Genomic DNA, 21,009 nt, shown 5'->3' with positions numbered 1-21,009 from the left:
AGAGGCTGCGGTGCCCCGGTTTGAAGACCAGCTTGCACACTATCCCCAATTTCGGGGACTTCAGACCAGCTTGCGCATCCTCCCCAATTTTTGGGGACTTCAGGCCGTGCCCGCTCTGTCCCGGGGAGGTTTCCGAGCCTTTTCCCAGAGCAGATTAAAGATTTACACGCTGCCTTGCGCGAGCGCCAGGGATGCTTTTGAAACGTGTTTACCCGGCTCCGCTCCTCCCACACCCCGGGACCACCCCCGGGGTCGTGCAGCGGGGGGGGGGGGGGGGGGCGAGGTGCACAGCCCCCCCATCACCCCTGCTAATTACCCCAGGGGTAATTAGCTGGGAAGGTAACCAACGGGGGTGACATCAGCACAGCCCACCGGAGCTCCTGGCCTCCAGGCCCTCCGCCAGCACCCAACGCGCCGTTTGGGTGAAAACGTTGGAAAAAAGCCAACGCCGTGCCCCCCCCCCCGCCCCGGCTCACACAGCTGCTAATTAAGCCCCGGTCCTTAACGAGGAGCCACATGCAGCGGGACGTCCAGCATCTCGAGTCCAGCTTCGAGCAAGCTCGCTGCGCCCCAGCGCCCGGTGCAGGCCGCTAATTAACACCCAGCTAATTACCCAGCGGCGCGGGGATGCTCTCCAAGGACGCGGCTGGGGGCTGCCTTTCCAGAGCCCCCCCCCCCCATGCCAGCAAGGAAAGGTTGGGCTTGGGAATTGTCCTTGGGGACCGCCAGGTCCCTCCGGCACCGGGTCCCACACCACGGCCACCGCCGAGGCCACCACCAAGGCCACCACGGAGGCCACCACGGAGGCCACCTCCTTCTGTCCTTCCTCCCTGCTCCTCTCCTTCGGCCTCGCCGCCTTCGCGGCCCCGACCCGCGCCACCGCGTGCGCTTTTCCCTCCTCGTCAGCTTCGGACGATGCGCGACTCCTCCGCGGGTACCCGCTCTCCTCCTGCCACCGCGCGTCTCCTCCTCGCCGTGCCCTCCTTCGGACCTCGTCGGGGCCTGGGGAACGTCCCACGGCACGGCCCAGGACCGGTGCCGCATCCCCGGGGCTGTAAAACGCTCAGCACCGCAGGCAAAGCCGGTGGTGCTCAGCGCCGGGGGCTCCGGGTTAACCCTTGCGAGCGGCGGCCGTCATTTCCTCCGCGCCGCCGGTGGCTGCGTGCCCCCGGATGGCGTTAGCCCATAAATAGGTCACCGCCTTGGAAATAAAACCCAGGCACTGCAAACGGCAGCCTTCGACGTGTCAGCCCCGCGTCCAAGCACAGACGCCGCCGTTGGGTCAAAACGCCGTAAATTTGGGAAAGGGGTCTGATAAAAGCCAGATATTTCGGCGCTAGCGGATCTCCCGACGGGCTCCCCCGGTTGCGGGCAGGGAAGGGGACGGAGGCACCCAGCTTCGGGCAGTTTCAAGGAAGGAGCAATTTACATTTCCAACTTCTTTTTTTTTTAAACTTGCCATCCCTTTTCAGCCCGGATTCGGTGCCCCAGCGATGCCCAACCGCTTCGACGGCCCCTTAGAGAGGGAGACGGCTCCAGCACCACCCACAGCACCCCCGAGTGCCAGCTCTGGGGGTTTTTTCTACCCTATTTGATCCATCCCACTCGTCGAGCAGAAAGAAACCCCAAAAACCGAGGTGCCCCGGCCACAGGGCTCCGTGCCGGGGACCCCAAATCGCCTGCGGAGCTGGGGCCGCCCGTTGAACCCCCAAACCCCCCCGGGCTGAGCGCGACGGGCTCCAGTTTGGGCACGGCGAGCTTACCTGGGGACACGCTTTAGGTGGAAAAAAATCTAAAAATAAAGCTTTGGGAGAGCTCCGTGCCTCCGGGGGGGGGGGGGGGGGGGGGGGGGGGGGAGAGGGAGCTCAACGGGACGCCACGTTTGTGGGACCTGCTGTCCCTGCCCCAAAGGGGCTGCAGAGGGGAAACCGGAGGGAACCCAAAAGGGAGCCCCGAGGGAAGAGCAGAGGGAATCCCAGAGGAAACCCCAAAGGGAGCACCAAAGGGAGCCCCAGAGGGAACCCCAAAGGGAACCGCAGAGGAAATCCCAAAGGGAACTGCAGAGGGGACCCCAGAGGGACCCCAAAAGGGGACCCCAGAGGCAGCCCCAGAGGGAACCCCAACGGGAACCGCAGGGGGAGCCCCAAAGGGGACGCCAAAAGCCAACCCGAAATCCAACCCCAAATCCTTCCCCCCCCACCCCCCCCCCCCGGCGGCACACTCCTGGGGGCTGCCCCCCCCCCCCCATCCACATTTGGGGCCAGCCCAGCCCCAGCCGCGCCCCCAAACCCCCCCGGGGCCCCCCCGCGTGGGCTCCCGCGGATTTCCACGCAAAAAAAAATAAGAAATAAATAAAAAACGGGGGAACCCCACGGCAAACGGGGGGGGGGGTCCCCCGGCCGCGCTCGTGTCCCCCCGGCCCACCCTTTGCCCCGCCCCCCCCCCCGCACCCCACACCGGGCCCGCCCGAGCCCCCCACGCGTGACACGATCGCTCCCCACCTGCGCGCCGCCGCCGCCCGGCTCCGAGTGGCTCCGAGCAGCCCCCGCGCGGCCGGGGCTCCCCACGCCCCTCCCCCAGCTCGATTCCCATTGGCTCTTTCACCCGCCCGTCTCGCGTGGAGCGTTTTTTATTGGTTGGGGGAGGCGGTGATATGCAAAGCAGAGGGGGGTGGTGTTCCGGTTTGGGCCCGCCCCGTTTGGGCCCGCCCCGCGCCGAGCACGTTGCTGGGGGCAGGGGGGGGAGGCGGGGAGGAATGGGGGGGGGGGGCAATGGACTGGGGGGGTCCTGGCCCTGTGCAATGCCCCTGGGGGTGTCTTGTCCCCCTGCAATGTCCTGGGGGGGGGTCTCAGCCCCGTGGAATGCCCCCGGGGGGGGTGGGTCCCATCCCCACTCAATTCTCTCTGGGGGGGGGGGGTCTTATCCCTGTGAAATGTCCTGAGGGGGGGGTCTCAGCCCCATGCAATGCCCGCCGGGGGGGCTCTGTCCCCGTGTAATGTCCTCAGGGGGTGCAGCTCCATGCAGTTCTCCCGAGGGGGGGGGGGGGGGGGTCTTGTCCCCATGCAGTGCCCCCGGGGGGAATCTTGTCCCCATGCAATATCTCGGGGGGGGGCTTACAGCTCCATGCAATTCTCCGTGGGGTGTGTGTGGGGGGTCTTGTCCCCATGCAATGCCCCCGGGGGGGGTCTTGCCCCCATGCAATGTCCCAGGGGGGTGCAACGCCCCTGAGGCCACCCCAGTCCCGGTGCCCCAGAGCCCCCCTGCCCCCGGTGCTGCCACAGCCCAGCCCCCAGCACCAGTGGCCCTGTGTGATGCCCCTCCGGGGACCCCAGCCCCAGAAATGCCCCAGGGGCACCCCAGCACCCCGAGAAAGTTAATAAATAATAAATATAAATAATAATCATAAACAATACCCGCCAGGAGCTGGTGCTGGGGGGCATTGTTCCAGGGGACACGCCGGCAGTGGGGACAGGCAGAAATGTTCCTGTTTGCGGTAACCCTGATCAGATTTTTCCTACGAGCTGCCTCAAAACACCCCTTTTTTAGGGAAAAATGAAGCGCGTTGGAAACGCGGAGCCCAGCGCCGCTTTGGCCTGGTCAGGAAATTGCAGCGCCTGGGCCTGGAAGGGCAAAAGAACCTGGAGCTGGGGGGGGGGGTTTAGCCCCAGGCAGATTGAAACCAGGGGTTTAATAACCGGGGGGGGGGGGGGTTATAAGGTGTGGGATTTTATCGGGATTGTGCTCGACCCGGTGCCCCACTCCCAACCCGCTCCCCACGTCCTGACCCCATAAAATCCCCCACGGGGCTGCGGCACCGAGGTGCTCCCACGGGCCTGCCCTCGCTGCTGAACTAGGCTTTGCCAGCTGTAATTTAGATAAAACCGGCCCTAAATGGCAACACGGAGTGAAAACGAGAGCCCGCTTTCGAAAAAAAGTGGCAGATTTGGTTCATTTAGGAGAGCTTTCCCTCGCCTAACGTGACCCTGGTGGATCCGGCACTCCCAGCACCGCGCGAGGCGCTGCCCCAGGGCCTGGTTCCGGGCTCTGGCCTCAAATATTTCCTGCCTGGCCTCTGACAGCTTTCAATTCCTCTTCACCGGATCAATATTTGGGGTCCCAGCTCCCTGGCTGCATTTCGGGGGCTGAGGCCGAGGCCCTGCAGAATTGCACCAGGCCGGCGGCGGTGCTGGGGGCTGCAGCCTGCTTCGCGCCACGGGAATGGTGAATTTGTTTGTTTGCAGAGACAAAAATAATAAAATATATGGGAAGAAAGCACCGGAGGGGTGGATTTTTTTCTTAATAAGTGGCCTCGCAGTGGCTGTGACACCAGCCACCGGCACAGAGCCACGGCCCCGTCCTCGCCCACCCCGACTTCGCAGCCCCGCTCGTGAGGAAATTCGGCTTGAGACGTGCGTGGAAGGAGGCGGGGGCTGACGTAGGCTTTGGAAAGCCAGGAAATTCACCGTTCCAGCTCTGGCCTCGCTTCACCCGCCCGTGCCTGGGTGTTGCAGCACAGCCGTTGTGCAAGACCCCACGCTGAGCTCGGACCCCGCCGCTCTCCGGAGCAGCGGGGCCGCGGAGCTGAGCCGGGTTTTTTTCTCCATTTGCCACCAGCGGAGCCACTGTGGGAGCCCCGGAGCCCCCCGAGACCACCCGGTGGGGCTGGAGGTGATGGAGGGAAGGGGAAAAGATGGGAGAGGGGCCACGGTGGGGCTGTCCCCGGAGGGGACGAGGAGCCTCGGGTGCTTGGGTGCATGGTGGGGATGAGGCCGCGGTGCAGCACGGCATGGCGTGAGCTTTGCAGCAAGGGAAAAAAAAAAAAATCACCTGATTTAGGGGTTTAATCCAGAAATCTGGACAAAATGCAGCAAATGCAGCACTGGGGGCTGGGTGCATGACCCCCACCCCGGTGCCCTGTCCCTCCTGTCCCGTCCCAGGAGGAAATGTGCTCCTCGGGAGTGAAATGCCATAAATAATCCCCGAAGGCGCTGCTGAGGCTGCCAGGGGCACTGCTTGTTCCCCTCGCCATCCAGCTGGCCACACGTGTCCTGCCCGAGGCCGGAGCCCGCGCTGCCGTCACCGGTTCCCGAGGGACAGGGACCAGGGGACACCTCACCCCCGGCCAAAATTCGGGGGGGGCAGAGCCCCGACCCCCACCCCGAGGCCGACAGCCGTCCTGGTGGTGGGCCCCGAGCACCTTGCGCGATGTCGGGGAGGAGGCTGCCGCAGCGGGGTGGGGGGAGGGGGGGAAAAAATAAAAGTAAAATAAAATAGGCGATATTTTTATTCATCTGTGTCTTCTAAAAATAACCGGCAATGATCTGCCTCGCGAGCGGGGAGGAGCGGCGTCCCCGCTGCTGGCTGCGGACCCGAAAGCCGCAGCAGCGAAATCTCCCGAGCGCGTTGGAGATCAAAGCAAATCGCATTTCTCCAGCTTCCTCCAGCGCCCCGGCTTCCATCGATCCCCCCCGGGGATCCCCCCCCCCGTGTGGTCCACGCTCACCGGCAGGATCGAATCCATCCCGGCCTCCGCTGCCCGGATTTCATCCCCGAGCCTGATTTGGGGGAGAAAAGCAGCTTTTTGCCACCCCCCCCGGCACCCCCCCAGGGTGTGGCCCGGTTTCGACCCCAGATGAAGGGGGGGTAACGGGGAGGCGGCGGTGGTGGCGGCGGCGCGGGAGCCAGGTGTTTACGGAGGCGCAGGCGGCGTTGCACAACAGGCAGCACGGGTACACCGCGTCCTCGCTGCCGGAGGTGCAGCTGCGCCCGCGGCGGGGACGGGAGGGTGGTGGGGACGTGGGGACTGGGGGGGACGTGGGGACGGGGGGGGGGGGGGGACATGGGGACACGGGATGTGGGGACAACGGGGACGTGGGGACACGGGGACACGGGGACAGGGGGCTATGGGGACATGAGGATGTGGGGACTGGGGGGGGGACCGTGGGGATGGGGGGGGGACATGGGGACACGGAGATGTGGGGACACGGGGACGTGGGGACACAGGGACAGGGGGATATGGAGACACGGGGATGTGGGGACTGGGGGGGCATGTGGGGATATGGGGATATGGGGATGTAGGGACACAGGGATGTGGGGACACGGGACGTGGGGATATGGGGATGTAGTAATATAGGGACATGGGAATATGGGGACACGGGGACATGGGGGCACGGCGACGTGGGGACACGGGGGAGGCAGCAGGGCCAGCACACCCGCTCAGTGAGGAGCTGCCTGACCGCAGGGGATGCAGAGCTGTTTTCTGCAGGAAATCCCCCCAAATTCTTCCTACCGGCGAGGTGGCCGGATGCGCTCATGGCCAGATCCGGCCCTGCGAGCCTCCTCGCCTCGCTCTGACCCCGGTTCCTGCAGCGAAACGTTGCCGCTGAGCGGGGACGAGGCACCCGCGGCACCCACACACGTGGGGACCCAGCGCCCCCCTTGTGCCCCTGCCCCACCGCAGGCCGGATCCTGCCCTGGGATCCTGCACCTCCGCCACCACCAGCCCTGGGCCTTTCCACGTGCGTTTCAAACCCCAAAATTTCTGGGTTGGGATCTGAACGTGCATCGTCTCTAGCCAGGGCTGGATCGATGTCCCCGGCCCCGAGGCCGGTGGCGTTTCCTTCCAGCAGCTCCCGCCGGGATGGCTTTTCCCCGGCCGCAGGACGCGCGTATTGCCCTGGGTTCTCCCTCCTCCGGGGGAAAAAAAAAAAAAAATAATTAAAAATCCGTATTATTATTAAACATGACACGAGTCTGAATGAATTGAGAGAGGGGGAAGGGTCCGAGGCTCCCTCCTGCACCCGGCTGGGGGGAAACCGCTGGAGATAACTCCCCGAGCGCCGGGCGCAGGATGCAGCGGGGCCGGAGCGGGGAGTATAAATAACGTCCGGCCCCGCCGCGCTGGCCGGGGGCCACTTGTAGCACAAAGTACATTCCGGTCGGGACGTAACGAACTGTACCAGCCTCTGCCGGGCTGGCGGTGCCAGGGCCCCCTGGCCCCGTCCCGCCGTGGGGAGTTGGGTGGCGGGGGGGGGGGGGGGTGAAGGGTGCTGAGCCCGCTCCTGGTGTGGGGAGCGAGGGGCGCAGCCCCCCGGGGATGTGCTGTGGGGTGGGGACGCATCGCCGGACCCCCCCCCCTCCCCACCCCATGTGCCCGAGTGCTTATAGGGACACGCAGCAGGGACACCTCGGTTATGTTGGGGTTGCGTCCCACCCCGAAAAAAAAAAAAAAAAACAAATCCCCCCCCAAAAAAAACCCATCCCTGCCCTGCAGCTCATGGCTTGGGGGGGGGGGTGGAGAGGGGCTCGGAGGGGGTCTCCCGAGCGAGGCCGGACCCTGACCCCGCAGCGCTGCGGCACCTCGCGGGCGAGGCGGGCGGGCGGCGTGCCAGGCGCCCGGCGTGGGGACGCGATGTACCGGGCGCGGGAGCGCAGGGAACAGCCCTGAGTCAGCAGCCGGGGAAGTGGGTGTGCGAGGGAAACCGCTCCGCAGGGCTGCGGCCAGCCCTGGTTCCTGCCCTGGGGGGGAGGGGGGGGGGGTCCCTGGGGGGTCCTCTGGGGGGTTAGGGGGGAGCTGCCTGCTGTCTGGGGGGGGGGGGGGGCGGGTTGCAGGGAGGAATTCCCCTCCCCGGTTCTGGAAAGGCCCCGTAAAGGGGATGGGTCCCTGCTCGGGTCCCAATGGATGGTGTCACCCCCCTCCCCAGGCTGCATCGCCCCCACTGTCACCCCCAGCATCACCCCCAGCATCGCCCCCAGCATCTCCCCCCAGTGCAGCAGCCCCCCATTTTGTCCCCCCAGTCTCCCCCCCCCTCGCGTAAACCCTCAGCATCCCTTTCAGCTCACCGCTAGCCTCGTACCCCACTGCACCAGTCCCAGTTTTGCCCCCCCCCCCCCCAGTGTGCCCCCCACAGCATAAGCCACCAGCATCCCTTACAGCATCACCCCAAGCACGGCCCCCATGCGCCCCCCCCCCCCCCCACATCCCGCACACCACCCCCTGGCACCTCACCCCCGTGCAGCCCCCAGCATTGCCCCCAGCCCCTCAGAATTTGGGGGAATTTTTCCGCTCTTGCCCTGCTGGAAAGCAGCAGCGAGTCCTGCCCTGCTCCTGGGGGGGGGGGCTCGGGGCCAGACGTGGCACTGGTGGGCACCGCTCGCCCCTGCCGGGTGGTTTTGGGGTGCCCCCATCCCAGACCCCCCCCCATACGTCTCCATCCCCTGGGATGTCCCCCTGCTTTACAACACGCAGCAGCCCTAAAGGAGGGGATGGGGGGGGGGGGGGGGGACACCCATGCAGGGCCAGCACCCAGGCAGGGTCAGCACCCGTCCCTCTTCCAGCACCGGGGGGGGGGAGAACCTAAGGGCAGAAAAACCCGTGAGCGACATTGTTCCCCCGCCACATGCGAAGGCAAAAACAGGAGAGGCCGGGAAAAAAAAAATCTTCAACAATTGGTTTTGGCAAGAGGAGGAAAACCAGAGAGCTTTTCATGAATTTTCTTTTTTTTTTTTTTTTTTTTTTTTTGCTAGAAAGGTTGTTTTTCCTCCAGCGAAAGTTCAAAAAGCCACCGCTGTCGCCGTGCCGGTGCCAGCCCTGAGCCCTCTCCCCAGGGCTGTGCAAACCCCCCTGGGACTGAAGCAACCCCAAAAGGGGCCGGGGCCGGGGGGTGCCCCGTGGGAGCAGGATCGCCCCCCCCCCCCCCCCCCACAACCCCTGCCCGGGTGCTTTGGGTGCGTGGAGGTGGACTTGGGCAGCGGCCCAAGGATTTGGGACTTCCCCGCATCTGGAGGTGGGGAAAAATCAGGCCCGGCCCCAAAACCCTCCTGAGGCAGCCCCGGGGTGCATCCACGACCCCCCCCCCCCTTGCACCCTCTGTGGAGCCCCTAAATCCCTTGGGACCCTCGAACCCCGATGCCACGGGGGCCGATCCCATCCCGCTGTCGACCCCGTGCTCATTTTGCTCCTGCAGCAGGATCGGGCCCCTGCCCAGCACCAGTCGGGGGGGGGGGGGGCACCCACCTGGGTGCTAAAATGCTGCCGTGGGGGGGGCTCCTCTGCAGGGACCGGGGCTCTGGGGGGGGCTCAATGGCACGCAGGAAGGATCTGCCCCCTTCCCAGGGGGATCCTTGCGGGGGGATTTTGGCGAGGGCTGGCTTCTGGGGGTGCCCTGAGCCTCGTGGGGAGGCCCTGAGGGGGGCTTGGGGGGGTGGAAAGGGAGCCTCGGGGAAATACTGCTCATAATAATAAAAGGAACGGTAACGGTAATAATAATAACAGTAATGGTAATAATAATAACAGTAATGGTAGTAATAATAACAGTAATGGTAGTAATAATAGCGGTAATGGTAATAATAGTAATAGTAATAATGATAATAGCAATAGCGATAGCGATAGTAATAACACTAATGGTAAGAATAATAATAGGAATAATAATAATAATAGAGATAAGAATAATGAAGAGGCCATACTTGCGAAAAGAACAGTACTAACAGCGAGGGGAGCCAAGCTTTTGCAAGAAAAAGGGTTAAAGCAGCGCGGCGAAGACGAGGTGAAGGCCATGGGGCCGGCAGGAAAGGGGGGGGGGGGGAGCGAGGGAGGAGGGAGGTTGGGGAGCGGGGAGCGAGGCTGTGTGCAAGAGCGAGCAGAACATCCTGTACCCTCGTGTTAAAAACAGCCCCGGCCGGGGGGGGGGGGGGGGACAACGGGGGGGACACGGCGGCGGGGGGCGCGGGAACATCGTCGCGTGTCCCCAACCCCCCCCCCCCCCCGGTGCCCCTCGATAGACTTTAAGGGGGTGCGGGGTGGTTTTGGGGTGTGGGGGGAGCGGGGTCAAACCGTTGCGGGCATCGCGCTGCGGTGCAAAGTGGGGTGCGTGGGGTTTTTTTGTTTTTTTTTTTTTTGGGGGGGGGGGGTGGGGGGGGTTATGGGTTTGCCCCCGTTTGCATCGCTTTGCCATGCAAAGTAGTGCTGGAGGTGGGGGCATCCCTCAATCCTCCCCAGGGCAATTTTTTTATTTTTTTTTTTTTTTTGGGGGGGGATGCCACCGCATCCCCCCCCCCAGCTCCGAATGGAGCTGGGGGGGACCGCGGTGGCATCCACCCCCCCCACCCCCCAAAAAAAAAAAAAAAAAAAAAAACTTGCATTTTTTTGGGGATGGAAGCACCATCTGCCAGCACACGGATGCTCTGTGCATGGCCCCCCCCCCCCCCCCCCCCCCCCCCCAAGGTCGGGGTGCCCCCCCCGGGGCTTGCAGCACCCCACACGCGCCGGGGCCCCTTCCTGTGTTTGTTAATGCCGTGAGTCAGGCGGCCGCTTCTCGGCTCGCGCCACTGCTCACCCGCGGGGAGCTGCCAAAATTGAGCCACTGCTCACCCATAAATAGGATTAGGGTTAGAGTTTTTATTTTTTGGGGGGGGGGGGGGGGGGCTGCGACCCTGCCCTAAGCCCCCAAACTCTTCCCACCTCTCCGGTATTTCCCTGTGAGGGCCAGGAAGACGTCCCCCCTCCCCCCCCAAAAAATAAAGAATCTCCTTCATATACAGGGCATGGCCCAGGCTGTGCCCCCAACACTGGCGCCCCCCAATCTGGTAAGGGGTGACCCCAAAAGAGGGGCTCAGGGAGCAACGCAGGGTCCCCAAGGCTGAGCATCCCCCCCGTATGGGGCTGGGGGGGGGTCCGCAGGGCTCTGGGGGGGTGCTCGGGGAGGTGGGGGCTGCCCTCTGCTGGTCCTGCCTGCGCTGGCCGCATCCTGCCCATGCCAAGGGTGCAGAGCCCCTGGCGGCGCTCCCAGTATGCCCAGTAAGTGCACTGGGGGGGGGGGGGGGGGCAGCACCTCCCTGCTGGCACCTTGGGGTGCTAAGCCCCAAGCAGGCGGCAAGGCTGGGGACAAGTGCCATGTCCCACAGCCCTGCCGCATGGCCCGTGTCCCCTGCCCCATGTCCTGCGTCCCTTGTCCCATTCCCTGTGTCCCTTGTCCCCTTCCCCGTGTCCCTCGTCCACTTCCCTGTGTCCCATGTCCCCTACCCCATGTCCTTGCCCCCTGCCATTTGTCCCATGCCTCCTGCCCCATGTTCCATGTCCCCTTCCCTATGCCCCTTGTCCCTTACCATGTGTCCCCTGTCCCCTGCCATGTGTCCCTCGTCCCCTGCCCCATGCTCCTCGTCCCCAGCCCCGTGTCCCAGCGGGTGTCCAGGCACAGTGCCACCCCCCACGCCGGGCGCAGAGGATCAGGACCCCCCCCCCCCCCCATGGGACACAGGTGCTCCCCTGGGCTCACCCCACCCCACATCCCCAGTTCGGTGGCTTCGTGTCCCCAGGGTGGTGTGACAAGGTGACAGCACGGGGGGAGGGCGGGGGGGGCTCCTCCAGCCGAGCCTGGAGGAGGGCACCTCGGTGACCCACGTGCACCCCGTCCCTGACCTCACAAGGCTCCGCACCCCGGGGACGATTCTGCTTCCAGGAGCCGCCCCGGTCCCGTGGGGCTCCGGGGGCTGCGGTGCCGGGGATGGCGGCGTGCTGGGGGACCTGGACGGGGCGGCACGTCCTGAGCGTGGCCACGGGCGCCGGGGCCATCTACCTCCTCTACAGGACCGTGGCGGAGGGGCTGAGCAGCGCGCCCCACGGCGCCGACCGCTACCGGCTGGAAAGCCCGGACCACCAGGATGGTGGGTGGGAGGGGACCGCTGGGGTCCCCCCTCTGCCACCTCCCTGCCCGTGCCTCAGTTTCCCCTCCCGTGGGACGTGAACCCGAAGCAAAATTTGGGGTTCCCCGTGGGAACCACGTGCCGCCCCGGTGCGACCGCGGCTCCCCGCTTGCTCCCAGGGCTGCCCGTGGAGGAGGTTCTGAGCAGGAGGGTCTGCGAGGAGCTGCTGGAAATGCTGAGGGCGCAGCAGGACGGCCGGTCCCGCAGCGCCATCCTGCGCAGCATCACCCGCTGCGTCTACCTGATGGACACGAAGGTGAAGGGCGCTGCGGGGACAGCACGAGGGCACCCCGCTGTGCTCCGGGGTGCTGCGGTTCACATCCCCATCCCATCCCAATCCCCATCCCTATCCCATCCCCATCCCATCCCCATCCCATCCTGGTCTGGCCTCCCTCCAGAACCCCACCTGCAGCCCGGAGCACGTCCAGCTGGTGGCCTCCTGCCTGGACGACCACAACCGGGACACCAAGATCCAGGCGCTGAACACCCTCAGGGCTTTTGCCACCCGGTCCCTGTTTACCGCCCAAGTCCAGGTCAGTGCTTCCCCCCCCCCCACCCCGGCCCCTTGCGGCCCAACCTGGCCGGCTGCGCACTGCTCCCTGAGCACCCCCCGCCCCGTCCCCGCAGGATTACTACCCCAAGATCCTGGATCTGGTCATCTCCTCCCGGGACACGGAGGTGCAGGTGGCGGCGCTGCGGCTGCTCAACGCGCTGCCCGTGCCCCCCAACATCGAGCCGCTGCTGCGCCGCACGGTGCCGAACCTGCTGGGCTTCCTGCAGTGGGACAACTACACCATCCAGGTACGCTGCCCCCCGCGCCCGGCGGAGACCCCCCGCATGGCGCCCACCCTCCCAGCCGCATCCCCGGTGTTTCTGCAGCTGCAGGTCCTCAGGCTGCTCATCACGCTGTCCCGCAAGGAAGAGCTCCTGCCCGACATCCTCAACTGCCAGGTACGGCCCCCGGCCCCGCGGCCGGTGGGATTTGCAGGGGATTTGCATCCTCGTTTCCACCCCAGGGCTGCCCCCAGCCTGGCCGCCGGCTCCCAGCATCTCCTCGGTCAGGTCCAGCCCGAATTCCTGAGCCTCATGAACAACTCGCAGCCGGGGAAGCTGCTCTGCGAGATGCTGCTGCTGGTGGAGGTGCTGCACGGGGGCTGCGCGAAGCCCCGCCGCCCGAGCAAGAGCCCCAAGAGCGGCAGCTGCTCCCTCTACGAGGTCCTTTTCGGCGAGGACTCCCACCTGGACAAACACCTCCTGGTCATGTTCGTCCACCCCGAGGAGAGAGTGCAGCTCCAGGCGTGCAAACTCATCATGAGCATGCGGTTGTACAAGCTGGATGCGGAGATCGCCGCCGCCGCCCTGAGCAAGCACGGCGCAGGCAGCGCCGCCTCGCTCCACGTCTCACCCTCCGGCGCATCCATTTTCTAGGGGACGCTCACAGCCACCGTGCTCGCAGAAGCAAATAAAACCCAGCACGGCTCCCTCACGGCCGTCCCCTGCACCCTTTTTCTGAATGCCCCCCAAGCAGAGCTCACCCCCCCGGCTTATCGTTCGCCCACAGCCCTGATCAATACCCGTTTTCACACGCCGCGTGTGCGCAAACACAGAGCCGTCTCCCCGTGGCTTTCCCAGGACCTTCTGGCCCTGCTGCCCCTGCCCCGTGCCAGGATGCATGGAGTGAAAACGCCGGCTTGCGACAGCACAAATGCTCTTTACTAGAGCCCCCAACTCCACCAGGCTCGTTCTGGGGGTGCCGGGGGGGGGCTCACGTCCTTCACCGTGCCGCCGCGGTGCTCTGCTTGTCCTTGCAGATGCCGAAGTCGCTGTTGGTGATGGAGCCCACGATGCTCCTGTCGGCGTCGCAGGTCAAGCCGCTCTCGCAGGGACACTTGTAGTAGACCCCATAGAGGCTCTGCGGGGATGGGGGCACGGTAGAGGGGCCAATCCGGCCCCCCCACCTTGGAGGATGGCCCACGGGGACGGGACGGGGACACCACGTTGCTCAGGCACCTACCTTCGGGGAGCACTCCTGGAGCTCGGCCGCCTTCGGCACGCACCGGGCCAGGCTCAGCCCGCTGCTGCGCTGGCAGCAGCCGCTCTTGCACTGGGCGCTCTGCAGGCACAGCTCCCCGGTGTCCTGCAGCGGCGAGGGGAGGTGTGAGCCCCACGTTTGGCTCGGACAACCCCCCCCCCCCAGAACCACAGAGGTGGAACCAGGGGGTTGGGGCAGGTGTCGGAATCGCTCTGCCCTTCGGCTGGGGCTTGGGCAGACCCAGCAGCATTTACTCATTCTGGCCCAAAGTACAGCCCGCCGAAGTGCTGTTTTCTGTCCAGCTCATGGGATTAGGGCTGAGATGCATCAGGGAAGTCTTTCTCCCCCGCATACCCTGCAAGGCCCCCCAGGGAGAGTCCTCACTGACACAAAGAGCCTCCAGCCTGTCGGCTGACAGGCTTCCCTGCCCCTCTGCAGCAGGAGAGATCCCGCACAACCCTGCAAAACCCAGCACACCATCCCACCTGCCTCAGTTTCCCCAGCTGCAAGTGAGTTTTGCTCTCAGGGCTGCAGCCATCACCTCGGGGCACCCCCACGGCCACCACCAGAGACCGAAACATCGCAGACACCTCCTCACCCCAAGCACCACGCACCCTGGCTGCAGCGAGGACAGGGTTTTCTCCTCTTACCAAATTAAAGATGAGCCCTCGCTCATGCGGCACGGCCAGGGCTGGGGCCAAGAGCAGCAGGGAGAGGAGGAGGCCGATCTGCAGCGTGCTCGCCATGGTGGGCTTGTTCAGGGCTCTGCTGCGGGTGGCCGGGCGCTTTATAGCTGGCGCCTCTGCCAGCTGACGCAGCCTCTCCTATCACAGCCGACCTGCCCGGGCTGCCGCGGAGGAACGGCGATGCCCTCGCTGCCCGGGGTGCGGTGCCAGCGCAGGTGGCGGCATGGCACGGAGGTGGGGACGATGCGCCCTGTCCCCAGGTGGCCTTCCCGCAGGGGTGATGCCCCCCTGCCATACAGAAGCTCCTTTGGCCAAAGCAGATGTGGAATAACGGCACTGGGATTTCCACGGTGGGACCAATCCTGCCCGCTCTCCTCCGCCCTGAGCCCTGGGGAGCTGGGATGAGCCACTCTCTCCAAGACTGCCCTGCTCGCATGGGGCTTCAAGGGCAAATCGAGCCCTGATGCAACAGCAGGAGCTCTGGGAAAACACCAAATCCCAAGCCCAGCTCCTCCATCGACCCAACATTACCAGCACAGCCACCAGGAAACCCACTTAAGGAAACCCAAAGCATTACAGGAACGAGCCCACCCCCCTGCCAGCCTCGCTCAGTGCCTCAGAGCCCACCGAGGTCCCCCAGGCACCCGCTGCCCACCGGGTGTTTGCTCTCCATGTTTCAATGGGTGCGGGATTTGGTTGATGAAAGGAAGACAGCTCTGGGAATGGCACAGCTTTTCGCACCCACGTCAGCCCGGCTGCTCTGGGCAATGATTAACGCCCGGGCAGCCCTGACCTTCGGCAGCCATAGGGGTGGGGCTCGGGCTGGCCCTGGCTGTAGGGCACTGCCACGCTGGCACCTGAGGAAAGGCCCCGAGGTGCCCACAGGTGCCCCGGGGGGTCCTGGCAGCTCCTCCCCCCCCTGCCTGCACCCCTCCAGCCCTGCTGGTGCAGGTCTGGGACCCACGAGACCCCATGTGCACTCCAGTGGGGCAAGGGCCGAGGTGACGCTGGGGAGGGCAGAGGAGAGCAGCTTTGGGCACACAGCTGGGGGGCACAGAACAGCCTAGGAGACATCCTGGGACACAACAAGGGGGGCACAGCACATCCCTGGGGCATCTCAGCACGTGTCCTGGGGTGCATCACACACCCCAGTGCGCTCAGCAAGGACCTGGGGCATACAGCGGGGGCATGAAGCACATCCTGGGGCACGGAGCACATCCCAGGGGGGACACTGAGGGCATCTTGGGGTGCACAGAGGGGTGCGGGGCACATCCTGGGGCATGGGGTATGTGCTGAGCTGCACATGGGGGAGGTACAGGTGGGGTCCCAGGGGTGCGTCCAGGGAGCGCATATCCTATGGGTGGGCACAGGGCACGTCCCAGGGACACTTCTTGGGTTATAGAGGATGGGGGTCCCATCCTGTGGGCACACGGGGGGGGCACAGGGCGTATGTAGGGGGCACAAAACACATCCCAGGGTCGCATCTTGGGGACACGGGGCACATCCGGGGAGCACACGGTGAGGACAGGGGGCATGTCCCAGGGGCACCGGGGCACAACTTGGGGGCGCATCCGATGGGCACCGAGGCACAGCCCCGGGGGAGCGGAGCGCATCCCGGGGGCGCATCCGAGGGGCACGGGGCGCATCCCGGGGGCACAACCCGGAGGAGCATCCTCGGGGCACCGGGGCGCATCCCGGGGGCTCATCCCAGGAGCACCGGGGCACATCCGAGAGGCGTGGAGCGCATTCCAGGGGCACACCCCGGGGGCGCATCCCTCTGTCCCTCCCTCCCCATCCCTGCTCGCTGCGTGGGGTCTCGCCGCCGCCTCCCGGGGCGGTGCCGGGGAGGGGGGAACGGAGGCGGGGGGGGGGGGGGGGGGGCGCGCCGGCGCAGCCCGAGCATCCCCGCGGCGCCGCCGCTCTCGGCCGGGGCGGAGCGGGGCAGGACCGGGGGGGGGGCCGGGGGGGGAACCGGGAGGAGACCCCGGGAGGCGGCGGGGGCCGCAGGGGGCCCGGCGGGGCCATGCCCAAGCTGCTGCCGGCGCAGGAGGCGGCGCGGATCTACCACACCAACTACGTGCGGAACGCCAGGGCCATGGGCGTGCTGTGGGCCCTCTTCACCCTCTGCTTCGCCATCCTGATGGTGGTGACCTTCATCCAGCCCTACTGGATCGGCGACAGCATCGACACGCCGCAGGCCGGTTACTTCGGCCTCTTCTCCTACTGCATCGGCAACGCGCTCACCGGCGAGCTCATCTGCAAGGGCAGCCCCCTGGATTTCGGCACCATCCCCTCCAGCGCCTTCAAGACGGCGATGTTCTTCGTGGGCATCTCCACCTTCCTCATCATCGGCTCCATCCTCTGCTTCAGCCTCTTCTTCTTCTGCAACGCGGCCACCGTCTACAAAGTCTGCGCCTGGATGCAGCTGGCGGCAGGTGAGCGGGGCCGGGGGGCGATGGGCAGGGCTGCGAGGGGTCCATGGGGAGCTGTTGATCCCCCTCGACTGCGCCGTGGTGGGGCTGGCCGGGAAAGGGACAGCAGCACAACCTCCGTGCCCGCTCCGCTTCCCTTGGACGGGTTAGAGGAGGAATTTGCAGTCAGTAAAGCAGCCACGATGCAGCTGAGACCCGATGGACTCACCGCACGTGGGCACGGATCCTGCTGCAGAACCTCGTGGAATGAGGGACCCAGCCCCTGGAGCCAGCCACCGGTGACCCCACATGACAGTGGGACTGTTGCTTCAGAGCATCCCTTGGGGAGCAGGGCTCCATGCTCCGAGCATTAGGGATCGGGCAGGGATCCAGCAGGGAGATGGAGAAGACGTTGCTGGGTCCTTTTGTGCCCCCGCTCTCCCCTGCAGGAGCTGCCCTGAGCACAGGGCGGATGTAACGTGTAGGGGACCGAGCACAGGCTCGGTGCCACCACCACCCTTTCCCACTCTTATCCTCACACCCCTCCGACCCACCTTGCAGGCCCCTCCAGCCCTCCCCAAAGCCCCAGACACCTGAGACACCGGTAACCCAGCCTGATCCAGCGCTGCTGAAACCCAACCCCGACCTGTGCAGCTCCTGAATCATTGATGCGGGGACCGGCCGCTGTCCCCACGGTCCCCAGGTGTCCCACGGGAGGGCAGGTGGCGGTAGCATGGGGTTGCTCCAGTTCCCAGCTCAAGAAACGAGCTCAAGCGAAGATTTAGATAAGAGGCTTGGGGCAGCTCAGCCTCCCAGGGAGAGCAGGGAAAGGCTTTGCTGCTGTGTTTGGGGCTTTTACGGACATTTTTGTGCTGGATGGGGAGAAAAACACGAGTGCAGGCAGCTCCAGCCGGGTGGATATGCCCAAATCTTCCCTGCTAGTGACCCCCCAACCTGTGCTTCAGGCTCCTCGAGGCAGAGGCTCTGAAACCTGTTCCTTGGGGTTCCCCCAGTATCCCTGGGGAGCAGCTCCAGCAGCAGCCTCTGCTGGCAGAGGCCCGCAGGCTGTGCAATCCCAACCCCATCTCTCAGGGATGGAAACAGGAAAAATTGCTGCAAGGCTTTGGCGTTGCCAGATGCAGCAAGCCGAGGGGTTCGTCCCCTCCCGCAGGCGTGCAGGGGTGCAGCCAAGGGGCTCTGTGCCCCCCCAAGGGCTGCTGCTCTTCCATGGTGCCGAGGGCTCCGAATCACAGCTTTTCCCCTGCACCAGGCGATGCAGAGGCTGCTGCGTTTGGGAGCTGCTTGGAAGAGGGGGCAGGTGCTGAGCGGATCCACCTTCAGGCTTGCTATGTGCCAGGGTTTGTCTTCCCAGGAGAAGCAATTTCCTTCCAGCCTCCCCCATCCTTGTGCCCCTCCTCACCGTTACCTACAGCAAAGAGTAATTAAGCACTCGAGAGGCTGCCTGCTTCTAGACGATGAAAAATGCTCGGTGCTGACCTAGGAAGCTGCCCGCTGTCCTTGCTGCTCTCCTTCCCCTAAGCTAGGGGAATAAAAACCCTTAGCACAGCACAAGGCAAGCACCCAGAAAGGATTTTCAGGTTGACCACTGTCAGAAAGCCAACGGATAGGGGGCAGGAGGAGGCTGTAGCACACGGGCTGCCCTGTGCCCTGCTGCTGCAGAGGGATGTGCGGGTGGCTCCTCTGACCCCCAGGACATGCCTTTAAAAGCGGCTGTGGGGTCTCCCCATTCCTGACGGACCCACCGGTGAGACACCCCTAGGTCAGCGAGCAGCCAAAGGCAGGGAGCAGCAGCCCTGGTGCTGGTGCACCCGCTGCTTTCGGCTACGGAAACCCTGCAAAGACAGGACACGGAGCTCCCCCGTGCCGCAGCCACCCTCGCACTTGCATAAAAACACTTAAAAGACCAGTCCTGCACTGACAGTGCAACCAACGAGCTTCTTCGACATCCCAAAGCCTTGCAGACGAGTGCAGCTCCTCTCCCTACCGAGCCCCAACCACTCTTCTTGGCCAGCAAATTCCCAGCAAGCACAACAATTCCCAAGCACAATGACTTCTCAGAGCAGGGGGATGTGTAGGGAAAAATGCGCGTTGAGAGGCTGGGACACGCCGCGTGGCAGGAGATGCCCTCGGGCAGCTGGTGCCACGACTCCCATGGCGAGCGGCCACGTCGGCCACCGAGGTCAGGCGTGGAGGGCTCCCAGCACCGCCAGCTCCCAGCCCTGGCTGGAACCAGCGCAGCTGAGCAAGCAGAATTAACCCGCGTGCAAAGCTGCTGCTGCTGCTGACAGCGGCTCCGGTTTGGCAAACCCAAAATCCAGCCGCGCACGGAGCAACAAAGTTCTCCACCTTGCACAAACTCGGTTGGTTTGTGCAAAACCAAAGTGGTTTTGCTTGGAGGATGCCTCGTTTTGGGGCGACGAGGCCAGCGCTGGAAGGAGCAACAGCGGTGTGGGAAGGCAGCGCCGTGCCCACGCTGCACCATCCCCAGCTTGGATGGTGCACAGCCCCTGCCTCCAGGTCCTGAGGAATATTTAAGCCTCGCCAGCCAGTTTTAGCATTTTCCCTGTAACATTTGTGGTCGTGGCTGTGCTATTCCCCGTAACCTCCCCATCTGCACATGCGGTACCTGCGACGTTTCCCCCTCCTTGCAGCTACGGGGCTGATGATCGGCTGCCTGATTTACCCCGACGGCTGGGACTCGAGCGAGGTGAGGCGCATGTGCGGGGACAAGACGGACAAGTACACGCTGGGCGCCTGCACCGTGCGCTGGGCGTACATCCTCTGCATCATCGGCATCCTCGACGCGCTCATCCTCTCCTTCCTGGCCTTCGTGCTGGGCAACCGGCAGGACAACCTCCTCCCGTCGGATTTTAAAGTGGAAAGCAAAGGTAAAACGCAGCCGGGGCTGAGCACAAGACCCTGAGGACAGGGGTTATGATGCGGGTTATTTGGGGGGGGGGGGGGGGGGGGAGTTGTTTCCCCACGGTGACCAGGACGGAGCCAGCACGGGGCAGCTGCCCAGGCTGTGTCCCAGGGGTGGGAGCAGGACTTCAGCTGAGCCCCCTGCCCCGCAAACCCCGGGCGGAGGTACCCAGGTTGAATTTAGAGCAAAGAAACCCCGTGGGGCTGTGGGTTCTTTCAAGCTTTTTGGAAAACAAGCCCAAAAAACACACCTGCGCCTTTGTTATTGTTACCACACCCCATTAACCCTGTAATTACCTTTTTGTTTTACAGAGGAGGGCAACGACTGACAGCTGACCACCACGTAAGTGACACCCGCGGGGATTTCTGATGTTTCCTGCACGTGCAACACTGCTGTGCTTTGAGGATCGCTGAAGGACTGGCAACGATAGCTCGTGGTGCTATATTGAGGGGTTTTCTTTGCGGTTAAATGGGAAATCGGCTTTGCCTCCCAAAATGATGAAAACATCATGCCTTGCCGAGTGACAAAGAGCTTAAAATTGGGTGTTATGCTACAGTTTGATGGTGGCAACAGCTGACCTTTTTTTTTTTCCTCTTCCCAGGGACTCCTAGAACTGCTCTTCAGCTTCAGGGGATGCAGCCCTTTGAAAATGACTTTTCCAGGAGCTTTACATCTTCCCCCACCTGTGGGTTTTCTACAGTTGTTCTTTTCACATAAGGGGCCGCTGTCGGCTCACAGCTCTCACAGGGCTTGATGGGAAGAGCCCTGTTGGACGTGGTTTTTTGAGCCCATCAGCAGAGACAGGGAAAGAGAGGGAGGAACAGGGACACAATTTGCTGCTCCTTGGGGTTTGTACACCTTCTTTCAGTGAAATGACTTCTGAATAAAAAGGTAGCGTTTTGGATTTCATGCTGGTCTCCTTGAGACAGGGAAAAGCCTTGACTGTGTCCCAGATTTTCCCTGCGACCTTTTCTGTTTGGAAATACCGCGACAGCCAATTCCTCGCAGAGCCCCAAATCAGCTTCTCATGCCACCTTTAGACTCCAGCAGGGAAAAGCACAGCACCGCTCTCACCCAGTTCAACCCATTTAGCCCTAACTTCACATCCCATCCAGCAGCCCCCACCCCACAGCCTTCACCCGCACAGGGCAGCTCACATCCCACCCAGCCCCAGGACCTCTCACTCACCTGGTCAGAAGGCAGGACCAACCAACATGGGGAACATTTTTCAGCCCA

General features: G+C 64.2%; 3 protein-coding genes across 3 annotated transcripts; 2 read left to right on the top strand and 1 right to left on the bottom strand.

The window, feature by feature from the left end:
• The first annotated feature begins 9,529 nt into the window (after positions 1-9,529).
• ARMC12 (armadillo repeat containing 12) lies at positions 9,530-13,177 on the top strand. Its single transcript, XM_035561367.2, has 7 exons — positions 9,530-9,545; positions 11,585-11,661; positions 11,820-11,956; positions 12,099-12,233; positions 12,328-12,501; positions 12,580-12,651; positions 12,763-13,177. The coding sequence occupies exons 3-7, from the start codon at positions 11,873-11,875 to the stop codon at positions 13,126-13,128; spliced, it is 831 nt and encodes a 276-aa protein (XP_035417260.2). The 5' UTR covers positions 9,530-9,545; positions 11,585-11,661; positions 11,820-11,872; the 3' UTR covers positions 13,129-13,177.
• A 297-nt stretch (positions 13,178-13,474) lies between these two features.
• On the bottom strand, positions 13,475-14,478 carry CLPS (colipase). The gene is made up of 3 exons (XM_035561365.1): positions 14,383-14,478; positions 13,715-13,837; positions 13,475-13,612 (listed from the first exon to the last, which is right to left on the bottom strand). The coding sequence occupies exons 1-3, from the start codon at positions 14,476-14,478 to the stop codon at positions 13,475-13,477; spliced, it is 357 nt and encodes a 118-aa protein (XP_035417258.1).
• Positions 14,479-16,374: 1,896 nt separating this feature from the next.
• On the top strand, positions 16,375-20,677 carry LHFPL5 (LHFPL tetraspan subfamily member 5). Its single transcript, XM_035561531.2, has 4 exons — positions 16,375-16,853; positions 19,502-19,738; positions 20,085-20,115; positions 20,375-20,677. The coding sequence occupies exons 1-3, from the start codon at positions 16,442-16,444 to the stop codon at positions 20,099-20,101; spliced, it is 666 nt and encodes a 221-aa protein (XP_035417424.1). The 5' UTR covers positions 16,375-16,441; the 3' UTR covers positions 20,102-20,115; positions 20,375-20,677.
• The last annotated feature ends 332 nt before the right edge of the window (positions 20,678-21,009 follow it).

This window comes from Cygnus atratus, chromosome 24, assembly GCF_013377495.2.
Source record: "Cygnus atratus isolate AKBS03 ecotype Queensland, Australia chromosome 24, CAtr_DNAZoo_HiC_assembly, whole genome shotgun sequence".
Classification (NCBI taxonomy): Eukaryota; Metazoa; Chordata; class Aves; order Anseriformes; family Anatidae; genus Cygnus; species Cygnus atratus.
The sequence above is the reverse complement of the archived record's forward strand: the minus strand, read 5'-3'. Positions and strand labels throughout refer to the sequence as shown.